The sequence below is a fragment of the Ambystoma mexicanum genome, chromosome 2p, assembly GCF_040938575.1.
Source record: "Ambystoma mexicanum isolate Mex_15411 chromosome 2p, UKY_AmexF1_1, whole genome shotgun sequence".
Taxonomy (NCBI): domain Eukaryota; kingdom Metazoa; phylum Chordata; class Amphibia; order Caudata; family Ambystomatidae; genus Ambystoma; species Ambystoma mexicanum.
In genome coordinates this window covers 722,114,583-722,140,252 of record NC_090923.1, presented here as the reverse complement: position 1 = coordinate 722,140,252, position 25,670 = coordinate 722,114,583, and the positions used below count along the sequence as shown (strand labels likewise).

The window sequence follows — 25,670 nt, the reverse complement described above, 5'->3', positions numbered from 1 at the left end:
CAGGTCAGGTTCAGATGGTTGCAGTTTTGTTTCCTGTCAAGATCGACTACAGCCCCTGACATTGGGAGTATGGGGCTAAACATAGAGATGAAGTTGGAGGACCCCGAAGGGATGACCCTCAAGTCAGTGGACCCGGGCACAGTAGCAGCAGCAAGTGGACACAATGCTGACACTTCGAGACACGTCACAGGATGCTCCCTTCAGGACTTGGCAATGCAGAACAGGACAAAGGAGGTTCTCTTGGAGGAAGGGCAACTACAGATGTCCGGCCTGGCAAGTCCATTGATGGGCAACAGAAAGGTTGATGTCTGGTTCCAGCAGCAGAATCGGGCTCCTAGTTCAGAGTTGGTCCTGGAGCAGCAAGAAAGCAAAGGCTGCAGAGGAGCAGGACCGAACCATGCCCCGTGGACTGGGAGAAGGGATCGCCTGGGACATTGTTCCTCTGGCTGGAAATGAGAAGAGTTTCCCCTTTAGGAGGAATGTGAGCCCATGGCAGAGCTTCCAGCGGGAACTTCAACATTGCCTCTTCTTCCAGCGACTTCAGGAGCAGTTCCAGGTAGGTTAATACTTAGGGTTGGCATGGTCTCTCTACAGTTATACACACAGATAGGGCTGGGGCTGATGCCAATTCTACGCTCACAACTCAGGCATATTGCAAGCATTTGGAAGCCTACCAATCACAGGAGGACAGCCTCACTCCTGTTCCTTGAATGCACACAAAGGGATGAGGTGTCTGGCAGACCCTCTCCCAGATCAAATTAGATTTCATTCATTCAGGGAAGACTTTGTCAGGTGTTACATAGTACAAAAAGGTTGATAATGAATGTTTCTGTCATAAATTTCACACAAAAAGGACAACAGCTAGGTAATAGTAAAAAAAAAAAAACAGGCAGCCATTTTTCTCCTATGAAGGAGCAAATTGTTGCCACTGCAGTACGAATGGCTACTACACCACAGTACAACTTTCGAAATGTAAAGAGCCTCTTGCACTGACACACAGCCTGGGTGAGGAAACTTACCCGGGGACAACATGGGCACTTTTAGTGTGAACCCCCGCTCTTTGTCTTGTGGGCTACTTATGCAGAATATTTCAAAAGCAGTTGCCATCAGCCTCGGACTGGCCTCATGGGCAATGCCCTAAGGACCAGCCCAACATCTAGGGTCAGCTGGTTTTTTGGGGTAAAGATTTCATGTCCTAGTCTGACCCTGGTTGCAGTCTTCAGTGAGACTTAGTGAGATGCTTCAATGATGCTTCAATGTTGATTAAAATAGGTCTGGACACTGGTTATCTAGTTTTTCTGTAGTGGTCCAATGTATGCCTATGTTCCCTGTTAAATAGAAGTTTACTTCTTTTTGAAAAACACATGGCCTCTAGCCGAGGTTTTGAGGTGGTTTGGGTTTGGACCTAATTTACTAAAATGGTGATGGCTAATTTCAAGTATTGAACTGAATGGAACATTTTCTGACCCACTGTCACCTTTATTGTTTCGCTTTATCTATGGAACTGTTGGCGTGGAAGGTCCGGTCACAGGAAATTATTCAAGGAATTGACATAACTGATTATCAACATAAAGTGGCGTTATATGCGGACGATCTTCTTTTTTATTAATGCGAAACTCACCACTGCATTACCCAATATCATCTCTTTTGTTGGAATAATTTTGCAAAGCATCTGGGTTTAAAATTAACTACACCAAATCACACATACTTAATAAATCGGAACAGCCTGATGTGGTTGCCGAGCTGTTTCTCTGGGCCGACTGGGTAATATTCCAGGGATGTTGGTGACCCTAAAGGGCAACCTGTTGCGCTGGGGCAAGGGCAACAGGTCATGGCTGGGGAGGGTGGAGCAGTGAAAATGGCCCTGTTGCCTAGAATGCTGTATGATATGATATGATATGATATGGCATTTATAACGCGCCTATACACAAGTGTTTCAAGGCGCGACAAGGGAGGGGAAACAGAGGGAAGACAGAGACAGCGATCCTACTAGGCCAGTTGAAATTAAGATCGCGCAAGTGCATAGGAGGGAGGAAGGGGAAAAGTGCAGGGGGGAAAGGGAAGATGGGCAGTGCAGTACATAGGATAACAGTAAAATAAATGAAGCCAATGAATAAAAGTGCGGCCAGCTGGTGGCAAGTGCAAGGTTAAGTGCAGACTCAGAAGTCAAGTGCTAGTAGGGGCTGTAGGGATACAGAAACAGTCCCTAAGTGCAAGGGTTGCTAGGGGGCAGTGCAGATGTGCAACTAGCGGGGAGGGGACATGGGCCCGAGATCAGAGGATAGCCAGGTAACCAGTGCAGTTTCAGATTCAGCCAGGAGATCTGGAGAGGAGGAGAGAAAGCAGAAGCAAAGAGGAGGGTCTTGAGGTGCTTCCATAACCAGAGATGGTTCTCTTCAAACTTCAGAGAGGCAGGGAGGCTGTTCCAGAGGGAGGCCCCAGCAGAAGAAAGAGATCTACCACCAATTTGCTGCCTGGAGAAGCGACTGACCCTGAGGAAGTTGGAGGCGGATGAGCAAAGAGCTCGAGAAGGAAGATATTTAGAAAGAGTGTGTTAAAGGTATTGAGGTCCCAGGCCCCAGAAGGCCTTGCGGGCAATGCAGAGGGTTTTGAACTTAACCCTCGCCGCCACTGGGAGCCAGTGCAGAGATTTCAATCCTGGAGAGATACGATCCCTGGGCTTGAGGCCAAGGACAAGTCTCACAGTCCTGTTTTGGATGAGTTGCAGAGGGCAGAGAGTAGTGGCAGGCAGATTTAGAAAGAGGCTGTTGCAGTAGTCCAATCTAGAAAGAACCAGAGCTCTGGAAACAGTGAGCTTCTGGGGGAAGGAGAGGAATGGAAGAATACCTCTGAGGAGGTGCAGCTGGTAGTGTGAATTCTTAGAGATGTCAGAGATGTGAGGAGAGAAGGAAAGTGTGGAGTTGAAGATGACCCCCGAGCTGGCCGAGGCTGGCCAGTGAGTGACAGGAAAGGAGGGAGCAGGTGTGCCGATGAGGAGAATCTCGGTCTTACTGGCATTAAGGCAGAGATCATTGGCGGCACACCACTCCTGAATGGGTGACAGACAGTCAGAGATGAGAGAAGGAGAAGAGGTGCCAGTGGGGAGCATGGAAATGAGTTGAGTGTCATCGCATAGCAATGAAAGTTGGGGCAGAGAGTGGCAATGTGGTGGGCAAGAAGTGGCAGGTATTGGTTGAACAGCCAGGGAGAGAGGTTAGACCTCTTGGGAACACCACAGGTAGAGATAGAGGAGAGGAAGCACCCAATTTGGAGCTGGGAGGGTCGATCAGAGAGGAAGGAGGTCAGCCAAGCCAGGGCCTGATCGGTGATACCCAGGTTATCACTGAGACGTTGAACAGGATGGCAATATTGACTGTGTCAAAGGCAAAAGAGAGATCAAGTAGGATGAGGACACAAGGGGTGTTGGAATCGAGGTTGGATAGCAGGTCTTCGCAGATGTTCAGGAGAGCAGTTTCCGTGCTTCTGACAGTTCTGAAGCCAGACTGGTGGTCATGGTGACAACCAACAGATTCCGTGTGAAGATTAAGCTGGGAGATGGCTAGTTTTTCCAGGAGTTTGCCCAGGAAAGTAGTGATGGAGATTGGACGATAGTTAGCCAGGCAGGAAAGGTCGGCAGAGGGTTTATTAAGAAGAGGGTGCAAAAGGGAGTGCTTCAGCGGGGAGGGGAAGACTCCAGTGGAGAAGGAGTGGTTGCAGAAATCAGCCAGAGCAGGAGCCATGGTGTCAATGTTGTCCTTGATGCCTTGATGGTTTCGAAGGAACAGGGGTGAACTTGTTTTAACAAGACTTTCATAGATCGCACTTGTCTAGAAACCTTGTCTGAGGAGTACAGGGGAAAGGCAGAGAAGGAAGGAGGAGAGGTGGCCGAAGAAGGACCAGAGGAAGTGCAGAGGGTAGAGGGACGAGGGGGAGAGGAAGAGAGAGAGGACGGGATGTCCTGAGTTTTAGAGATGAAATGAGAAGCCAGTGCTGTGCAGAGGGCCTGGGAGTGGACAGGAGAGGAAGAGACTGCAGCAGGACTGGCCAGCTCCTTGCAGATTTTAAAGAGTTCGGCTGAGCTGTTAGATGTGGCGGTGATGCGGTTTGGATGTGGGCTCTCTTCTTGGTGCAGACATCGAGCCGGTATTGCCTTTGGAGAAGACGGCAGGCCAGTTTGTCAGAGGATGTACCGGAAGTACGCCATTTCCTCTCAGCCACCCTGCACTTGCGCTTAAGGTTGATAAGGTCTGAGTCGTGCCAAGAGTTGCACTTGGCTTTGGATTTCAAGCGGATCCTCGTGACAGGGGCACGAACATCGAGATTATCAGATATAGCAGAGTGGAGCATGGAAAGGGCTGTGTCAGGGTGTGAGTCAGCCAGGGGGCTAGGGGTGGGTTGAGAAAGTGGCGGGCGAAAGCCTCAACTGACACACGCTTCATGGGTTGGATCACCGAGAAGGTAGGTGGCAGTGCTGGAGTTGGCTTGGCCTGAGGGGTAGAGAGGGCGAGATGGGAGTAAAGGAGAAAGTGATCACTCCAGGAGAGATGAGTGGTGAGAGGGATAGAAAGGGGAAGGTCTGAAGAGATCAGAACATCCAGAGTGTGCCCTGCAGAGTGAGTCGGGCCAAAGGGGAGAATAGAGAGAGAGAGGGTCGCAGAGGTCACAAAAGAATCCATTGGAAGGACAGGAAGCATCCAGATGGATGTTGAAGTCTCCAAAAAGGAGGAGTTGAGTGGTTGAGGTTGGGAGGGAAGAGAACAGGTCCACCCACTCAGAGAGAGGAAGGGGGAGATCTGACCAGGTGGCCGATAGATAGTAGCCACAGTAAGGTAATGGCTAGGAGAGAGAAAGAGCCTGCAAATGAGGCATTTGAAAGATGAGTAGGCCTGCATAGGAATGACAGAGGCAGGAATCCACTCAGGGAAGATCAGGGCTAAACCCCCCCCAGAAAGGTTGGATCTGGCCGTGGAGAGGATCTTGTAGCCATCAAGAAGGAGAGTGTAAAAGCTCGTGACAGAGCTGGCCATGAACTATGTCTCAGTGAGACCGAGGGCATCGAGGTCAGGTTCCTCCAGGAAGCGGCAGATGTCGGATGAGTTTTTGACAGCTGAGCGAGAGTTTAGAGTGGCAATATGGAGAAGGTTGCCATCCTTGAAAGACTTCCGGGGAGGGGTACAAATCAGAGGTATGCCCTGCAGAGGTGTAGAAGCAGCCCTAGGGGGGGGGGCTGAAGAGGACGGAGACGAGGGCAAGGTAGCCAAGGACAAAACAACAGGGGGAGGAGAGGAAGCTGTGGAGGGGAGAGAGGGGACAGCAGCAGAAGAAAGGAAATTGATGGGGCACGCAAAGCATCTATCAAAGAGGAGAAGGCTGGCTTGAGGGCCCTGTCAGTTCTAGTTCCGAGGAAAATTATACTAGATTTCCAATTGGAGGTATTTACATTTATTCAGGCTAAATGATTCCCTAGGGTAGCCCGGCACACATTAATGGCAGCTAGAGAAATAGGTAGCTTGGGAGTACCAGATTTAGAGAGTAATCTGAGCACGTCTCAACTAGCACCACTGTTACACAGCGAAGGGTAATTTTAATTGGGTAAACAAGGATAGATTTTGAACAAGTGCTATACAGCTGCTTCCGTTGCTTATTGCGGCAATGGCGTGCTGGGAAAGAGCGGTGAAGAAATACGCTATTACCACTTTCTCATCTCCCCTGTCTCTGGTCTGGAATAATCCTGAGTTTCCTCCAATGCTCCATCCTAGGAGATTCACTCGGTGGATAGAGTTTGAGAGCGTGATAGGTATGGTTTTATAAAGCTTAGGCATTGGATAAATAGGTATAGGATCGCTAGGCAGGCCAAGAGGGAGACGACGCGTTTCAAGATTTATTTCTGGGAGACCCAGTGGCTAGGAAGATCTGTTTGGTATATAAGGTCCTCAATGCAAGCCGTTTCAAATTTTCACATGCGTACATGGAAGAATTGTAGGTAGGTCTGGGTTTCCCAATTGACGAATTGTCCTGGTATAATATTTGTGCCTATAAACACATTGTGTATAGGCGTATTATAAAAACCCAATACAATAAAAATAAAATAAATCTGGACTAGAGTTGCGTAAGTAGAGTAGTTACAACATATTATGCTGTTGGTATCTCACCCCAGAGCGGTTGCGTAGGATTAGGGCTGAGATTCCCTTCAGGTGTTGGAGACGTGCCCAAGCGCCCCCAGGCACACCTTTTCATATCTGGTGGACATGTGATCATATCCAGCCATAATGGAAGCAGGTACTTGTGCAAATTAAATAAATATCAGGGGCGGTCCTCCTTCGTGATCCGCTAGTGGTTTTATTGGGCAATGAAGATCAATGGGTCACTACAGGTCACTACAGGTCCACAGCAAAAGGATTATTTTATTTATTTTATCTTTTATTTATTTATTTTTATTTATTTGAATTTGTATAGCGCACAACGGCCCTGAGGCATCGTGGCGCTGTTAGAGAAGGTTTGCTTGGTACATACATGGATGAGTCAAGAACAGTACAGAAAGGCACAGGATAAATTATAAACAGAAAGAGAAGATTTGTGTGCTGTTTGTCAGGAGGTACAGTTACCTGTGGCAGTGCCAACCTTTCAAGTGCATAGTGGAAACATGTTGAACAGTTTCGTTTTTAGTAGTTTGTGGAAGACATTGTAGGATTCTTCGTTTCTGAGTGCAGACGGGAGGGCATTCCAGTATTTTGGGGCCCATGTGTTGGAAGCTGGAGCCTCCTACTTTTACCCTTTTGAAGATTGGGACCTGGATCTGATTGACGAGATGTGAGCTGATGTGATTGAAGCTGATTTTGCACTTTTTGGTGTCAGCTCGGTTTACAGTAGCCCAAAATTGGAAAATGGCGACCACGACGGACCAAAGGGAATGGTGGTCGTGGTTGTGGATGGTGGCAACAATGAATAAAATAGAGACTTCGATTAGGGGTGAGATGCCACGGTATTTGGAAGATTGGGGGCCTTTTATACGTGTCACTCGCTCGCATGATTATCTGGGGTACACTATAAGCCCCAGGATGTGCAGTCCTTCACTCTGGTGTAACGGTGCGTTTACAACGAACTGTTTTTGTTCAGGTTGTAGTCGATATCAATAGTATTAGTTGCACGGTACCTTTGATGTCTTGGGAGTCAGTTTTGCGTGGGTTGGCGATTCGGATTTTCATTCAATTGCATATAATGGATGGAAATGGAGCAGGTTCTTGACATGTTCAAGCGAAACTGATGAATGCTGTATTATCCAAATGCTAATGTATACTTGTATGCTTAATAAAATATGAATGGCACAAAAAATCTCACATAAATGCTTGGTGGCTGTGAACGTTTGCAAATATGTCCCAACTCTGCTGTAAAGTGCAGTGGTCTAGCGAATAAAGGGAATGGCTGAAACAGGCATCTAGTCTGAGTGAATGGATGATGCTGTTTAAAGCCAAGTACAGAGAGCCAAAGGCAGAGGGGCAGGGCCTTGGAGCAGCCATCATGCATCTTTCGACTTTCTGGCCAGCAGTTAGAACCAAGTGGAACCATTATCCCATTGCTGCTCGATTGAACCCTCTGTGAAACGCGTACTCTGCATTGTGTAGCCGACTCACTAAGCAGCGACATCACAATATACAGATGGAAACAGTCACGACAGGAGTGAATATGGGCTGCGTGGTGGGGTCGGAGCTCTCTCCACTTTGGTGTCTACAAAGGACAGACGGGGCCTTCCAGTCTAGGGGAGGGATAAACCTTGAGACACAGCGTGGTAGTCGGGGGTGGGCTGGGACCCAAAAGAGGCCGTGGAAATATTGTTCAACATGGCCTCATATTACACATTTTGAGGGTGCCCAACCCTTTTCCTGTGAGAAAATGTGGAAATAAAATAGGTCACCACACAACAGAGGCCCAGGATACAGAGGCCCACTGGGAAATCTCCAGAGTTCACCATAGGCCAGTCCACCCCTGGTGGTAGTGGGTGTTATGTTGTACCCCCAGACTGCATCATGTAGTAGAAGGAGTGGGGGTGCTTCCGTGCCTCAGTGAGAGAGGGGGAGCGAAAGAGAGTTGGAGGTGGCATGGGCATAAGGAGAATGGAGGTGGCATGGGCATAAGGAGAATGGAGGTGGCATGGGCATAAGGAGAATGGAGGTGGCATGGGCATAAGGAGAATGAATAACAGTGCAGCGATGATGGCAGGTAAAAGAGTTATAGGTTGCGCACTTCCCTGCCTGCCGCAGTGTGCAATACTCTGCTTGTCTCCAGCTCAGAAGATCAGGAAGTAACGACACTGCTGCCCTCTTCACTTCCGGGGGAGGAGGGTGCTACTTCAAGGATCTCACTTGCACTTCCAAACAGGCCTCAGTGGTAGGAAAGGTCCGCCAGAGACAAGTGGGCGCCAGCGAGCGCCCAGCAGAATACCCGAAGGAAGCACGCCATTCCAGGTAGGCCTCTAAGGTCAGGAACCAAGACATGTTGCGTTCATATACACTAGACATTTGCCAGCTTGGGGAAGCATAGTTTCGCTGTTGTCGCTTCCTTGGTCTAACTTAAATTTGCAGTTGCATTAGACAAACAACAAACAAAGTTTCGGAAAGGCTCTTACACTATGATCATTTCTACTATCGCTTCCTCCCACCAATCGCGCCAGTGAGAGGACCACTGCCCAGAAGCATTGCTGGGGTGGGGGGACGATGGGGCTATAGTCCCGGGTCTTTTGGTTGTAGACCCGGATTGAAGTTCAGGTGCTATAACCAAAATGCTAGCTAGCCCCGAGTCCCACAGTGCTGACATTAGCTTAGCCCCTGACATTTTCCAGACCTAGCAACACCCCTGCGCACTGCCCAGACCTGGCTGAGCCTGTAATGTGTGTGTCTTACAAACACTCGCTCCTCCAGGGCCACTGAAACTGCCCATGCCCTGGCTTCCTGCAAATAGCTTAACCATTGCTTTGTTGCATGTGTTGCCAGAGGCGTAGCCAGGAGTGTCCAACATGTGGGGCCTGCAGCTAATGTAATTGGTTCCACCGCAGTGACATTAACATCTGTAAAGGCCCAAACAGCGCTCCTGAGTGGGCATTTACAGATTTTGGGTGGGCCTTGCCCGCTCAGGTCCTAATCTGTCTACACCTCTGTGTGTTGCTCCACTGGGAAGCATCCGGTGGACTTGTTATACACAAATAAAGCCACCCCAGTTTCCAGGAGAAAGCGCAGTCGCCACCAAGCTGCAGATAGTATACCGGCAAATCTGACCTTCTAACTGCTCATTTCCAAGGCCTTGAGAAAGCACATGATTAAGTGCGAAACACATGTTGTCAAACAACTGTTTCTTGATCAAAAATGTGTCTTGCTCAAACACTAATGCGTAGACCCCCTTTTCTTCAAACGTTTAACGTTCAGTGCTTGCAAAAAACTATAAGCTAATCCCTGGTCAGCAGCAGACACGTCAGTTACGTTTGTAAAGTGATGCTGCATTTGCAAAGGCAGCGTCCAAAACCTGTTCTAGGACCCACACAACCAGTACACGCGTCAAGCTGTTGATTGTGGTGCTTTTCTGCTCAGGCTTGTTGTCACCTTCATCATGGAGTCACCTGTATTCTCTCCTCTATGCCACTAGTACTCTTCAGAATTATTCCTGGAAGTAGCGGAACTCGGCTGATGAAGACCTGTCCTTTCCTCATTCATCAAGGGGTGGAACTATGATCAGGGGACTTCCAGGCTTACAGAGCAGGACATGTTGGTGCGGACATTACACCGCAGGAGCTGGTTTGGTGCTGCCACTTCTCCGCAAGTTTCATTAACAGTGAACTTTTAAAATTGCACTTTTAATAAAATTAAAAAAATTATGTAGTATTAGGGCTGTCGCGCAACCTTGCCTGCACGGTGGAGTGACTGATGATTTAACTGCAAGTCCATAAAGCTCTTATCAGGTTTATCTGCACCAGTTACTTATATTAGGCTTTACTAGTGTTCTTCCTGACCCACGTTAATATAAGTTACTGGTAAGATCTCTGTCGCCCAGTGGTTAGCTCTTCCGTCTCGCAATGCTGCACGCCAGGTTTTGAGATAGCATTAATATTTTATTTTTAAAAATAGTGCTGCCGCTAAAAGTAGCCAGCGCCGGCCTTAGCGGGGGGGTTGGTCGGCCTTGGGGGGGGCGGGCCAGGCGACCACCCGGGGCATCACGCTGTCCCAGGGCGCCATTAGCCCCCACCACACCAGCTCAGGGGAGTCTTTCAAGGGCTCCCCTGAGCTGGCGTTGTGGGAGAAGGCATGGCAGGCAGCCTTTTTGCCGCTGCTGTGGGTGGATTCTTTTTTCTTAACAATTTTTATTGATTTTAACAAACACAAACAACCAAAAGAAATCGTACAGTGAACATCAATCATAGCTTCCAAGTATTATATACAGTATCATGTTATATCCACTGCTGTCTCATTCCCCTCCCCCTTCCTCAGCTTACACCGTCTCCCCTTCTTCCACCACTCCATCTGGGGGTCCCCCCCTCCGCACCCTCCAAGGAATCATCATCTACTCGGCTAGTCAGGGCTGACTCAGACAGTGTGGCTACTAAGTGCCTCCAAGCTATCAATGTCCCCGCTTCCTCGTCTCCCCCTCTGTTGACCGCTTCGCTCCACACCACCGTTTCTGCATCCACCCATTTCCGAAGATCATACCACCAAACTTCTATCTTTGGTCTATTGCTTGCTTTCCAGCCCATGGCTAGTCTACGCTTGGCAAGTATATAAGCCAAGTCCTTAAGTTTGCTCACATGTGCCAGTTTACGTGGCCTAGAGAACCCCCCAACCATGCATGCCCACAACGATTCCACCTCCATCTTAATCCCCTTCTCGGTCAACAGGTGGGCCACCTCCCCCCAGAATCTCCTTATTTCCGGGCATGCCCAGAACGCTGCTGCGGGTGCATTTAATAACAAAACAGCACCATTAGCCCCCGACCAGGCCAGGTCGGGGGAGTCTTTTAAGGGCTCCCCCGAGCTGGAGTAGTGGCAGAAGGCACGGCAGGTGCCCCTTGGTTATTAAATGCACCTGCAGCGGTGGAGCACATTTAATAACAATAGGGTGCTGATGCACCCTATTCACATCATTACCTCCTGGTTAAAAAAAATAAGTGGCACATCCTGGCCCCGCCCCCCCTCTACCCCGCCCCCTGTTGACCAGGGGCACGTGGGGAGGGTGGGGTTGCCAAATCGCCCAGGACGCTCCTGCCTCTAAGGTCCCTGGGACCTGAGCACCGGACCGGTCGCACCTAACATGCCACGCCAAACCGCCCGCGTCGAACAGTCTGCACTGAAATGGGGTGTACCAGGGTGCTTACATTGATATGCCCGTTATGTGGGGCCATCACGCCTCCCTCTGGTCTCTAAGAGGTGAAGCATCATCAGCAATAGCCTTGGGCTGCTGGGGCCATGACTCTGAAACAGATTCCTTCTCCAAGCAGTTATTGCTCGGCATCGTCATTTATTCTGTAACCCAGGCCTGAGTAGGCACTGGCAGTTTGTGACCGCTGCATCGCCAGTTGAGATCCTCCGCCCGTGCCATATTTTGGCTCACGTCTGACTGATGTAGCCGGTGTCTCGCAATACTGAATCGCGACTGACCACAGACGTCACTTAGACGCCAGGGTGTTGTTGTTTCTGCCTATGGGACTTCCGCCATCATTTCATCCCTACTAACCTTCCTCTGTCTGTGCTGCCTGCCAGCCCCATCCTCAAATTCCTTGAGTAATGCCATAGGAGGACCAATAGGTGTGAACGCGGCACAAGTGTTTCTTCCACGCAGAACCTCTGCCAAAAACAGGGTACACCCCCTTTCGGCGCCGCCGTTTCGCCGCGGGCCGGTTCGACGCGGCCAGTTGGCCGCAGCGGCCAGTTCGCCGCGCCCATTTCGGCGCGGGAGCCTTTCTGGCGCCGCCGATTTGGCGCGAGGGACGTTTGGACGTGGCTGACATTGCAGCCACGTCTAAACTTCCTCACGCCAAATTTAAAAGCATAATTATTTTCAAATGCAGCACGTTGACAGGAACTGTGCCTGACAACGTGTTGCATTTGAAAATAATTTGGGGTCACTGGGATATCAATCCTCTCGAGTTTGACATGGAGAAATTCACTCTTTCAAACTCTGTGAGATCCCTATTGGCTGCCGCTCTATTACAAGGCTGAAAAGCCGAGTGCCGCAGCTGCCAGTAATGGTAGCGTTCCCTCTCTTCTACCATGATTCGAATGTCTGGATTTGCTCCTTATTAAACAGGTGTACCAGAAATGCAAACCCTCCCGCCCTCCAAGCTGCGAAGGACCCCCTTCATACGCTGGATGGAAATCGGGATTACCATGTATGGGAGTGGCTGGGAACGGAAACGAGAACAAGCCCTGCCTGATGACTGCCCCATCCCACACATGGGTGGACGTCCTCAAAGGCAGCAGCTCCTACATGCATACTGGCCACCTTGTCCTAGGAGGCCATGGCATATACCGCACCGGTTTACCCACTACCTCTTCCTCCAATCAGCACCACCCTTTAATTGTGTTCGGGTTGACCCAGTCATGTAGCACTCTCAGCTGGGCAGCCTGGTAGTCGCGCTTCAGATTTGGAAGCACAAGCCCACCCCTGTCCCTCGGTCTGTAAAGGGTGACCCTGGCAATCCTCGCCCTCCCTCCCTGACAAACAATGGACTTAAGGTCTTGCTGCTCTCTTCGCAAGGCCTGGGGGGTACCACCACCGGCAGTGTTTGGAAGAGATATAGAATCCTCGGTAGAATATTCATCTCAATCGAGGCAATCCTTCCAAACCACGACAGTGCGTGTGGGTTCCAAGTCTGCAAATCTGCTCTGATAGCTGAAAACAGCTTTGGGAAGTTGGCCTGGTATAGCTCCTCGCACCGTGGCATGATTTGAACCCCAAGGTATTTGAGTGACTCCTTTGCCCAACGGAGCAGGGTCGACCTCTGTACGTTTTCTTTGACATCCTGGCTGCAGTTAATATTAAGTGCCTCGCTTTTGTCCAGATTAACCTTGACGCCTCCTGCCTCACCACCCCCTCCTCCCCCCACCCCCATCTGTGGCTAGTCCAATGGCCCCTCGCGCCAAAATTCTTTACAAATGCGGCACATTGACAGGTACAGTGCCTGTTAATGTGCTGCATTTGCAAAGCATGAACCACCGCGCCTGGGACGTTTATCCCAGTGGGTGGCATGGCCAGCTGCTAAATGCTGGCTTTTAGCAGCTAGCAAAAATTCCAAAGTTTCATTCTCTGCAAATGCGGCACGTTGACAGGTACAGTGCCTGTTAACGTGCTGCATTAGCAAAGCATGAACCACCGCACCTGGGACGTTTATCCCAGCGGGTGGCATGGCCAGCTGCTAAATGCCGACATTTAGCTACTGGCCCGAAAAGTAAAGCGCCAAATGAGCGCAAGAAAGAAATTAAATTATAGATCTGTGCAGTCTTGAACTCTGGCTCTCCGGAGTTCAACCTGCAACACCTAACCACTAGGCCAAAGGCAGTACAATGATGTAACATCACCTAGTTTCATATTTAGCTTGTAGAAGACTGAGCTCCCCCCAAAAATAAATAAATAAATAAATAAACAGGAAGCAAGTGGATATTTCTTTATTTACTTTTTTAATATTGTTTGCATCTGTAAAGCACATATAAGTACATGTACACCGAGTATATGTGCATAATATTGTTAGGAACACTACATTATATGAATTAATGTATAAACATAAATAGATATTTGTCTACCAGTGTAAGGGCCCACACTGATCCATTTTTTGGTTGCTACCTGGAGGGCAAAGGTCTGAAGGGGTGGGAGGGGCTGCTACTTTGCTGGACTGTACTGGGCCAATGAGGTACTAATGAGGCCTTTTCCCGCCACTGCCATGGCAGTATTTAGGGAGGCTTGGTGCACTGACATGTTGTTCTTTAGTCTGCTGCACTGACTGGGCTGTGACAGTGTCTGAAGGCCTGAGCAAAAACCTTCCCCCAACTTGTCTCCAGGAGAATGGCCGGCGTACTTTCCAAGCGTGGCAAGCGGAAGTTTCTCCATGAGGGTTACCAGTATATCTTCGATTGGCACAGCGCCGACCGGTCAAAGATATTCTGGCGCTGTGAGGAAAAAGGCGAATGCAAAGCACGCCTACACACAGCAACGCTGGATGACCAGGTGTTGAGTAGGATGCATGAGCATAGCCATGGCAGTGATGCCGCAAAAGGGGAAGTCTGCCGCATCCTATCAGGGATCAAGGAGCGGGCGGTGGGGACAGTGGAGTCGCCAGCGTCGATCATCAATGTAGCCCTGCAGGGGACATCAACAGCCGTGCAAGGGAAGATGCCAAGGAAGAACGCAATTCGCAAGGTGATCCAGAGGTGTCGCAATTCAACCCACGGGGTACCACCTCAACCACAACACCGAGCGGCAATCAGGATACCAGAAGCCTACAGGGTCTACCATGCCACACCGAATCAGCAGGAACGCTTTCTCCTTTGGGATTCGGGGGAGAATGATGAGAACCGCATTCTCATATTTGGCCGTGAGTCGCACAGGGAATGGGCTGGTCAAATGGAGAAGTTGTATGTGGATGGAACATTCAGCCTGGCTCCAGCACTCTTTGTGCAGATTTATGTACTGATGGCAGAGCGGGGAGGATTTGTGCTGCCGGTCCTCTATGTCTTGCTGCCCAACAAGGAAAGGGGCACTTACCAGCGCATGTTTGAGGCGGTCAAAGATATGTGGCCTAATCTTGATCCGGCATCCATTTCAATGGATTTTGAACAGGCTGCCATTGGGGCTGCAAGAGCAACATTTCCAGGCGCGCAATTACATGGCTGCCTCTTTCACCTAGCCCGCAATGTCCGCAAGAAGGTCGCTGCTGGAGGTCTGCTCCCAAGGTACAACAATGAACCGGAATTCGCATTGGCAGCACGCATGATCATTGCGCTTGCCTTTGTGCCAATTCAAGACCTGGACAGAGCCGTGGTCATAATGGACAACGCAATGCCTGAAGAGTTGGTGCCAGTCCTGCGCTGGTTCGAGGACAATTACATGGGCCGTCAGAACCCTGACCGTAGCTGCCGCCGCGCTGTGTTCCCACCAGAGATGTGGTCGGTGTACGAAAGAACTCGCCTGGACCAGGCACGAACTAACAACTTTGCGGAAGCTGCTCACCGCAGGATGCAGGCTGAGTTTGGCATGGACCACCCTACTCTGTGGAAATTTGTAGATGGGGTACGGTTCATACAAAAGGGCAGAGACCAACTGTACGAGGAATACATTCGTGGCGAATTCCCACCTGCAAAGCGCAAGAGATACCTGGACCAGAGCAGGAGGGTGCAGAACATTGTGGCGAGCTATGGAGAGCGTGATGTTTTGGGGTACCTCCGTGGTCTTGCCCACAATTTGTTAATGGAGTAGACACAGATGTATTTCCCGCTACTTTAAGGTGTTTGTGCACATTGCAATAATAAACATCTCATCCGTGCAGTCCTGTGTTGTCGTAATTTCATTGGGGTGTTTTTTTTTTATGTGTGCCATTTCTTGAAGTGCCCTGGCTAGTGAGACTTTGGGTTTTGGGTTTTGCGTATCCCTCCCTCTTGTATTTGTAAATTCGCTGGAGGTAGTGGCCTTGCTTTATGTTCTCTACCCCAGAGTCTTGCAGGCCATGGTTTGTGGATAAACTGAACCTTTCTTTAATTTCCCCTTTTAAATAAAAATAATGTGATATTTTGCAAATAGAATAGCCCAGCCATGCACCATGGCCTGCAAGATTGTGAGGCTTGGAACTTAACCACAAGACCAAACTGGCCTTGTGCCTGGGGCAGCAAAAGTTACATATTTAACTCCTATGATTGAACAGTCTAATAAAAAAATAATAAAGCATTTGGGCAATTCACAATAAAAAAAGACCCTCCTGCTCACTACCACCTCCCCCCTCCCACCACCTGCCAGCTACCACCTCTAACCCCCTGCCAGCTACCACCTTACCCCTCCCACCCCCTGCCCACTACCACCTCCCCCCTCCCACCACCTGCCACCTCCCCCCTCCCACCACCTGCCAGCTACCACCTATAACCCCCTGTCAGCTACCACCTCTCTCCTCCACCCCATGCCCACTACCACCTCCCTCCTCCCACCACCTGCCAGATACCACCTCTAACCCCCTGTCAGCTGATAGTTTATTTATATAGCGCCTATACACAATGTGTTTCATGGCGCTATATAAATAAACTATCATATCATATCAAATGCTGTATTATTTTTTTTGGGCAATTCACAATAAAAAATACTGAACGACGCAAAACAATGACAATTCCCCCCCCCCCCACGCCAAAACATCCCCGCGCCCAAATGTCGCAGCGCCGAACTGGACGCGCCAAATTGGGCACGCCCAATTGTCTCCTGCGCCGAATCGGTCGCGGCGAATCGGCCCGCGCCGAACTGGCTGCGGCGAATCGGCCCGCGCCGAACTGGCCGCGCCTAATCGTCCTGCTCCGCAAAAACATGCTCTAAACAATCAGATGTTACTGATGCAAAACAGGTTTCTTTTCCTCCAGAAGCTCTACTAATGGCATTCTCAATTTGGCCACTAGGTGTCAGTGGTGCATTGTTTTCACTGTCCCTTGCCTCCAAATCCTAAACTAATAACACAGTGGGCCTCATTAGAAATTAGAAATTGGTTTTAGTGGGGGATTCGAGATAGGGCCTGGGGAGGACACAAATATAACAATGGGGAGGAGTGGCTGAGGGGGGCATGGTGACGTTGTGAGGGGGTTAGTTGTGGTACCACACCAAATAAGGGTAAATAAACCGAACTGGTGTAAGTACCTATATTTTACAAAGATGAATAAAAAGGTGGCATTAAGCATGTTCTTAGTAGGTTTACGACAATAAAAGTTTCACATCAAGATAATATGCATCCTAAAAAGTTAACTCTTGTTCAACAGTTGCGAAAATGCTCTATGTACTCCGCAAGAGACTGCATTCTTTTAACAAACATCCCTCCGAGCACAGCGTCAAATTATGTTTGGTTAGAGGTGATAGCTAGCAGGAGAGACATCACTTCCAGGTCAGCTTTCAATAACAGCCAGTCAGACAGAGTCAATTCAGCAGGTGGTATCACTCATACCTCAGTTTCTAATGATAGCAGTTTAACAGATGAAATATCACCTTCAGGCGCTGAGAAAAGGGGGAAATTAGGCAACTGCTCCAGTTCCTTTGGTTGCGTGAATCTCACTTTGACCCCATACAATGGTTTACAGTGTTCACTTTCTTGTTGTACATCACCGTGTCTGCTGGTGTATTTTGTTAATTGGAACGATGTAAATATTTCCCCCAAATATGTCAGAGAGACCAAGTGTCGTGAGAGAGCCCGAGCCAATCAAGAGGGGCTGCGGGGCTTCCCCACCCCCAACAACATTTCAAATATAATTTCTTAAAATGGTGGATTTTACTGCACACTTGGGTAACAAGCCAAACAGTTTTCAATTGGTTTGGTAAGGCAACTCATGAAAAAATCCTGTATATGCAAGTTACTAACAATGCACAAGAACATTCCCCCAATAAAGTTCCATGATGGCTTTGCCCACAATATATGCAAATATAAAAACATTTTCACGCTGGCTGTGCCCATACATTTGTATGCTGGATGCACAAATAAATGCCAGTATTCCCATATAAAAACATGCTCACATTTGCGTTGCGCATAACGGCAGTAATAATACTAAAAGAAAACATGTCCACACTTGCTCTGCCAATATATGGTAGTATCCACAGGTAAGAACATACACCAGTTGGCTTTAACATTAAAAATGTCATGCCAAAGTATAAAAACATGTCCAAACTGGCTGCATCAAAATGCCAGTCTAGCTACATAATAACACTTTTCATGCTTGCTCTTTTGAAGACACCCAATACAAAATATCATGCCACAGTAAGAAATGGCTAGACTGGCTGCAACAAAAGGCCAGTCTAGCCACATAATAACACTTATCATGCTTGCTTTATCATAAATGGGCAGTGAAATATTCCTAGGCCCCCACTGCCTCACACACATACAGTCAATGTGTGTCACGGTATTTTTACTGGGTATCTATCATAGATGCCCAGTAGAAAAATACTGTCTGCCCTCTGGGCCCCCAGAACCTCAGACGCACATAATGTTATTATGGGTGCATGCAAGGTGCAGGAAGGCCCAGGGGGCAGGCATGGTATTTTTTACTAGCCATCTATAATAGATGCCCAGTAATAAAATACCATGCCTGCCCATCTGGCTCCCAGTGCTTCCCACGGAGACCTGATTTTGGCCGGTGGAGAAAGGGTTTGAGCAACAACAGCAATTTTAAAATGCCATTGTTGCACAACCGCTACCCTCGAGTTGCCAAAATCAAATCTCCGGCCAAGCACAAACACACGTGCACACACATACACACGCAGAATGCAATCGCTCATTCACATGTGCACCCATCATCATAAACTCACTCATTACACACAATATAAGCATACACATTTAAATTAACTTCCGTTCTGCCCCGGGTTCAGAAGTTTCGGGCGGGGTGCTTTATCATCGGTACTCCAGCTCCTGCGTAGCATTCCCAGGAAGCAAATTGTGCCCTCAAGAGCCGGAGCCCTGATGACTTCCCTCTCCATGTGTATGTGTGGTGAGGTGCAGGAGAGTCCCTTCACACATACAAACATGCAATTCCCTAACCAGCATCCTCAATGAGCCATGCAAGGCTGGGCAAGCTAAGCGCCCCCTGCATTGCATTGTCCACTGGACACGCGCAGCTGGGAAAGAGAACTGTCAAACAGAAAACATTTTTCCCTTTGACAGTTCAAGCCAGCCCAGGTGCGTACCTCAGCTACAAAAAACAGCTGAGGGAGCACTCAGTGTTTACACTGGGCTGGTTCCTTGGCTCCGCCATAATGGGTGAGGGTGCTGGTGGCTCGGCGTCCATTATGGACGAGCCACCACTGGTACATCCTCAATGAATCTATGCACAGGGTCAGTGTGGTTGGAGATGAAATGCTGTTGACTTTGACGTCATGTACATAATCTGCACTGTTGCCAGAGCAGTGGTTTTGAGCACATTAATGCATCCATAGGCCCTACAGTAGAAGGCTACCAGGGTAGCTCACCAGTTTGAGTGACTGTCGCTGTGAGATGTTGCATGTTCAAAACTGGCTGTAAATCTTATGACATTTTGCAGTTCCTTATAAAAAAAAACAAGTGCTATAAAATGTGTTCAGGCAGGCGATGGGTTGGGCTAATCACTTGCTTATATTCAGGGCGGAGGTGGGGGTATTTCTGCCTCTGTAGTGAAAATCAAACGTTAGCACCATGAACCCACAGTTTAATTTCCTAATTTCTGCTGTCAGCACAATAGAAGCATGTATTTGTGATTCAGCAGTCGGACAAAAAAGAAAAACACATTTGGAAGAAAACTAGTGAATGTAAGTTTAAGAAGCCTGTTTCATTTTGGAAATGTCATTTAAGTTTGTTCTATGAAATTGTAAACTGAAGATTTGGAAAACAATAATGTGCCCAGCGTGTAGGAAGCCTGCCTTTAACAGTGATGGCCCCACCCCAGTGATATTCGTCGGCTACTGATTCCTGTGGTGTCCCTTTCAGGCCAGAAGAAAGGACACAGGCTAAGCAAATAGCATGCAAGCCCGAAAAACGACTGCTAGGCAAAGGGGCACCTTTAAGACTCTTGGAAAGAATTCTTTGCCAAAGGGGGGCTCACTGATTAGGGGGGGCAAGCAGCTGATGGGGGGGGGCAATTGCCCCCCTTTGTCCCCTCTAGGGAGGCCTATGCCAGTTCCATGCTGGGCTGTGCGGTGTCATATTTACAGTAGGAATGTGTGTACTTGATCCTTCGTACAACCCCCACTCCTCTGATGGACAACCATGTGTCACTGTCAGGGGTGGACTGGCCTATAGGGAACTCGGGAGATTTCCTGGTAGGCCTATGCACCCTAGGCCTCTTTTGTGTGGTAATTCCACATTTCTCAAAGGAAAACTGGTGGGCCTGCTGAAAATGTGTAATTTGGTGCCACTTTGAACATTATTTCCAGGGCCTCTTTTGTCACCCAGCCCACCCCCTGGTCACTGTAGCACCATTCTCTGCTTCCTAAATCCTTGATCTCAATCCGTGCCCTACTCTTGCTGTACCCTAGGTGTCACTTCTGTATCAGTAATGATTTGCTAGCTGAGTACTTGTCGGCTGCCTGTGTCCCAGAGTTTCTCCCCCTGGTTCAGTGAAAGCTGCAACATGCATCAGTCTCAGTGCCAAGGTAGTTCAGCAGAGAGCCGACGCCCGCCAGCATACAGGTCACTGAGCAGCAGAGCAGCAATGTATCGCGTGTCTGTCTTGACATTCTGCCTGGGCTGTTATTGTGAGAACCTCTTGTGCTTGTACGTAACCCGTTCCTGTGTCTGGCTTCTGCAGGGTTTCTGACAGGGGGTCATGTGCTGCGTTTGTTCCACGGACACATGGACGAGTGCCTGACCATCTCCTCCACTGACCAGGGAGAGGACCAGCGCAGGTAGGTTCCCAGCCCTCTGATGGTCTTGAGGTTTCAGTGCTGCACTTATGTCTAGCTGTCACGCCCTGTCTTCCCACTAGATGTCACTGTCACTTTGCTCCTACCAGCACCTCAACCAATTGACTTTGAAGCCAGACATTTCGACGCAGCCCTTTCAGTGCCGTCTGTTTTGGCGCAAGCATTAGGTGCAGGTCCCAATTAGTTTTCTGTGTTCCAAATATCTTATTTGCGGGACATACCAAACTATTTGGTCATGGAGCGTTTACTCACAGTACAGCTCCATGTACTGAGTATTTAGTGTAAATATACTGATATAAAACAAAAAACAGCATTTTTCGGTGCTTCAGGTGACAATATATTTACGCAAACATCAATATCCAAGCACATAGGCGCTGTGCCCTGCTCGCCGTGGCCAACCGAACACGTCTAAAAGGGACCTTCGTCCAAGGTGCTGCACCGAAACGGCCGGCCCCGAAAGAGCTGCGCCCAAACAGGGTGTACCGAACTGGCCTGTCCTTCGTGTGTCACAGCTACACCAGTATCTGCTGCCTATGTAATCCAAGTTGCAATCTGGCTTGTGAGGTTTCATCCCCTTCCGAATTTTGGAAGCTGAAGGGAGAAGGCAGAAGTCTGCTGTGATGCTCAGCCAGGGGAGTCAGCGGGAAAGGGACTGCTACAGCGAGTGCCTGTCAAATCTGTCACCTGTGAGGGAAGAGTACTTAGGTTTTAACAAACATTGCAGGCAGCAGCAACTAATGGGCAGTGGCAGAGAACAGACGCCTGACCTGGTCCTATCCATATACCCCTCCATGATGAAGCCAAAGACTTACCTGCTCCGCTCAGCTTTTGGTTGGCCCTCTCGACCAATGAGCATCGCTCTGCGAAACTAAATATCCTCGGAATGTGGCTGGAAAATGCATCTAATGGGTCGAAGGAAGGCTAGGTACTCAACCTCCTAGTCCTCCTCGGGGTATGGTAGGGGTGGGATCCGACAGTGCAAGGGGTAAATGCACCCACTGCAGCTTTCTCATGTGTAACCTGCAGGCAACACATCCAACTCCCGGTCAGAAACTGATACAGGGTTGCTTGCTGCTCCGGGGCATGGGATCCCCTCACATCATCTGGAGGAGGCGCCCTCTTTGATTTCCAGCACCAGTCGCCCTCGAACACTGATCCCTAGGCATCACTTTTTTGCTCACTTTTTTCAGGCCAGTAGTTGGGAGCAGAGAGTCAGCTTATTCATGTGGGTTACCCAGGTCAGAGTGCACAAAGCAAAGACACAACATATAGCGGGCATTTGAAGGGGCATGGGTAGTGGGTGATCACTCATGGCTCCACCTGTGACCCGCTTTTAAAAAGTGTCCTACATCACCTCAACATCTCGGGGCTATTTTTACTCTTTCAGGTATACTGCAGCCATGCTACCTGTCTACTGTCACCTGGGGCGCAGCCATTGCAATACTTGGCCCACCGCTGTCACTTGCTGTTATGGTTTTTTCCCCACAGCCCTTGCTCTTCCAGGAGTCAGGAATTTTAGCCTGATTTCTTTTGAACGCAATGCGTAGCAGGTGACAGTGACATCTCACCAAAATTGTGGTCGTGATTTTAGTGACATTTGCCATAGTAGTATCTTCATGCCCCATATTCAGTCCAAGGCCAGCTGCGCTCCAAAGTGCCTTAGGCCCAGGCAACAGGTGTGTGATACGCATTGGGGGTCAATGCGCAGGACACGCAGTGCGTGCTTCCTGGGGTTATTGGTGAGTGCTGAGCCGGTGGCTGCGGGGCCTGTGCCTTTCTTACTCCCCCAACGTTCCTTGAGCGGCATCCCACTCTCTACCCCACTCTTTCTTGGTCCTTGTTGATGTAACCCCCTGCTTCTTTTTCAGACTTCCACATTACGAGGGAGGAGCCGTCTGCAGCCACGCCCGCTCCTTGTGGAGGCTGGAGCCTCTGCGTATCAGGTAAGCCGAATTCTGTGACTGACTCCTGACTGGCCGCCCCACAAACATAGGCAAACACCCTATCTCCCGGCCTTCTCTTTTCCGGAAATTCGTTGATCAGAGTTACCATCTTCTTGAGAAACACCCGCCCTGGCCACCAGACAACTACCCCATAGTAATGCTAACCCTTTCCTACTGCCCATCACTCCTGCTTCACTGTGCGACAAGACCCCCCGGCCCCCTTGAAGGGGCTTTGTGATGTCTGAAAGATCTTTACTGGGTGTGAAACATTTTGTCAGGGGAAGAACATTACCTATGAAATATGGGGAAGGCCTAGCATCATTTCACAGGCTCATGGGGGGAGGAGAGCAGCCGATCTCAGTTTAAGCATAGTCATTTTTGGGCTCCTACTGTTACGCCACGGAATAGTAGGGATATTCATGGGAAAATGAGCAACCACTGTGATACACTGGATGTTATCAGCATTTTGTTGGTTGTTGTGAAACAGATCTATGTGATCACTGCGACCACACATAATTGCGACAGGCGAAAATGCTGACTTCATTTTTTTTTTTTAATTAAACCCTCTTTACACCACATAGATATGCGGAGGGAGACCCCCACAACTCCCCATATGAATATGTCCCATAACACCCCCCCACACATATTTATGTGGCGTAAGGGGGGTGTTTAAAAATAAAGTCTGTCTTTTCGGATTTCGCAATTATGAGGGCAGCATTTTGGGCCATTGCCTTCAAGAAACCCCTACGGGATATTGCTGTCCCGTGGGTTGTTGAGACAGGACCTCACAGGTAAATACAAAGTCAGAAAAACTGAAATCCACTTCAAGCCTTGCCACCTGCACATGTGGCCCACCTTTACCCCAAATCCTCCCTTTGTTTAAGGGACACTGATACATGGGGCCGCTCATTACCCCAAACCCTCCTTTTATGTAGGGTCCGATGGCACATGTGCCCATCTTTACCCCAAAACCTCCCTTTAGATAAGGAACATTGATACATGAAACCTCCCTTTATCTAAGGTCAACAACATCAGCATATGGATTAATGTCCTTCTGTGATTCTAGATGACATGCTGCAGTTGGTCCGTGGGGATACAGGGCGCAATGGCTTCCCAGTCCCCAGGGCAAGTCCTCAGAAGTAAGCTATACAAATGTAACCACATCTTCACATGACTATGGCAATGGGCGTGCACCGACAGTAACTTACACACATATACACGAACTGCCCTCACGTGAAAAATAGCTTAATGTGTAATGGCCTATGGGGGATTTTAAAATACGCCCCAAATCTTCAGGGACTGTAATGTCTAAAGTAGTGTAGTCACTCCTAGAATAGGTATTTTTAGAATGGAGTGGATACTTTCTCACTGTAGTTATTATCAATGCCACATGCAGCCCTCCCCACCTTGGTTCCATCCTCGCCGGAGACGGGTACGGCATTGGTGCCGGAGCGGCACTCACCTTGTTCAATCTCAACCTGTCCAAAGCAAAAGAAAAAAGAAGAGGCGTCGTGGGGGTCGCTGACATCTGACGAGCAGCACTGACACCAACGTCGCTCTATATATATCTTGCTCGCTCAAAACTTTGTTTTCTGACAAAGCTTATACGCAGAAGAATTCTCAAGAGCATTAAACATACTTGGTACAGACAGCCCAGTATGGCAGCATTTGGATTAATTCCACTTCACCCAGGCCGACATCATGGACGCGAATACAAGCAACACCTGCCTGCCCCATGAGTGCTCGTCAGGGGAATACAGCCGAGTCTGTACGGACGCAGGGCACTCAGTCCCAATACAACCACTGCCCTCAAAAGTACACATTCTTTTGCAAAACAAGAAAAAACACTCTGGGTAAGATCCCATTGTATGTGATGCGCGTGCGCGGTGTATCTTTGCACCCATAAAGAAGCGTCTGTCAGGGCATAGCTCTACTAAAGCTACTGACACTTCTTCCCACATTAAATATGACCGAGTGACGTTTCAGCTCACACAAGAGTACTGCTCCTAGTGGCGCTTTTCTCTTCATAAATTGTTCCGACTCGCTTGGACCTCCACTGGAGCCGTCAGTCGCAGCTGTTTTTTTTTTATCTGCAGCTGGAGCGGAAGTCACATGAAGTGGGGCCAGTCCTTCCGGGTGCGTCACGTGACAACAGGCAGGTATCTGGCCCTGGAAGAGGAGAAGGGCCTCATCCTCGTGGACGCAGAGAGAGGCAACACCAAAGCCACCGCTTTCTGTTTCCGGGCCTCAAAGGTAAGAGTCTCGCGGGGCTGGTAAGAAGGTGTGAACCTAAACCCATTCTCTCTACCTACCCCCTCGGTCAGCAGAGGTCCCTTACTACCTTTGCTTCCTACTATTTCCCCTGCTCTTCCCTGTCTCACAACCTGTCTCCTTCTTCCACCCCAAGCACAGACTCTCCCCATTCCCCTCGTATACACTTCCGCCTACAACTTCCCATTTGCTGCCGCCTATATGGCTACTGTGCATTTCCGGCCCCCTACAGTGTCTTATACACCTTCTGCACATCCTTTACAATCTTCTTCTTCAACATCTTCCCCACCCCATGCACCTAACTCAATGTCTGCCCTGTCCTGTTCCTACACCGCCTCCCCCATCTTCCCAGCCTCCACCGGGTTCTTGCTTGCTGCCTCTTCCTTGTTTGTTAGACACTCCATGACTCATAGCCTTCCTCATTCAAATTACCCGCTGCCTCCTGTTTCTTCTGACCCTATGTCAGCTCTTCATCCTTTCAGTTCTCTGACTACTTGCCTTTAAGATACATACACCTTCCACGCTTGCTCTGGCTCCTTACACACCATTCCACCTCCTAGTGTCTTCTGCACGTTCCTCACCTCTGCCGCCTCCCTCGTCTATTCCCCATTCCACACCGCCTACACGTTCTCTGCATTCTGCTGCATCCCCCATCTCCTACAATGTTCATGCCTCTTAGCTTTAATCATCTTAGATGCCATACCGCCTCTGGCACCTTTCCTGCCTCTTGTCTTTCCCACATCCTCCCACATCTCCACCGCAGAGTTCCCAGTTCTCGTGCACCAGTAATTCTCCACATTTTACTCCTTCACCCTGAATCTTCTCATCTTAAAAGCACATCCTCTGCACTCAGTCCACATTC

The 25,670-nt window shown here is 49.2% G+C and overlaps 1 protein-coding gene across 8 annotated transcripts in view; it reads left to right on the top strand.

The window, feature by feature from the left end:
• RYR1 (ryanodine receptor 1) overlaps nt 1-25,670 on the top strand; it is a 946,449-nt gene that overhangs the window by 125,979 nt on the left and 794,800 nt on the right. For all 8 annotated transcript variants that reach the window (XM_069644325.1, XM_069644324.1, XM_069644319.1 and 5 more), the window contains 3 exons: nt 20,480-20,576; nt 22,463-22,537; nt 24,634-24,790. In XM_069644325.1, the coding sequence (XP_069500426.1) occupies nt 20,480-20,576; nt 22,463-22,537; nt 24,634-24,790 (329 nt within the window). The remainder of the gene's footprint in view (nt 1-20,479; nt 20,577-22,462; nt 22,538-24,633; nt 24,791-25,670) is intronic.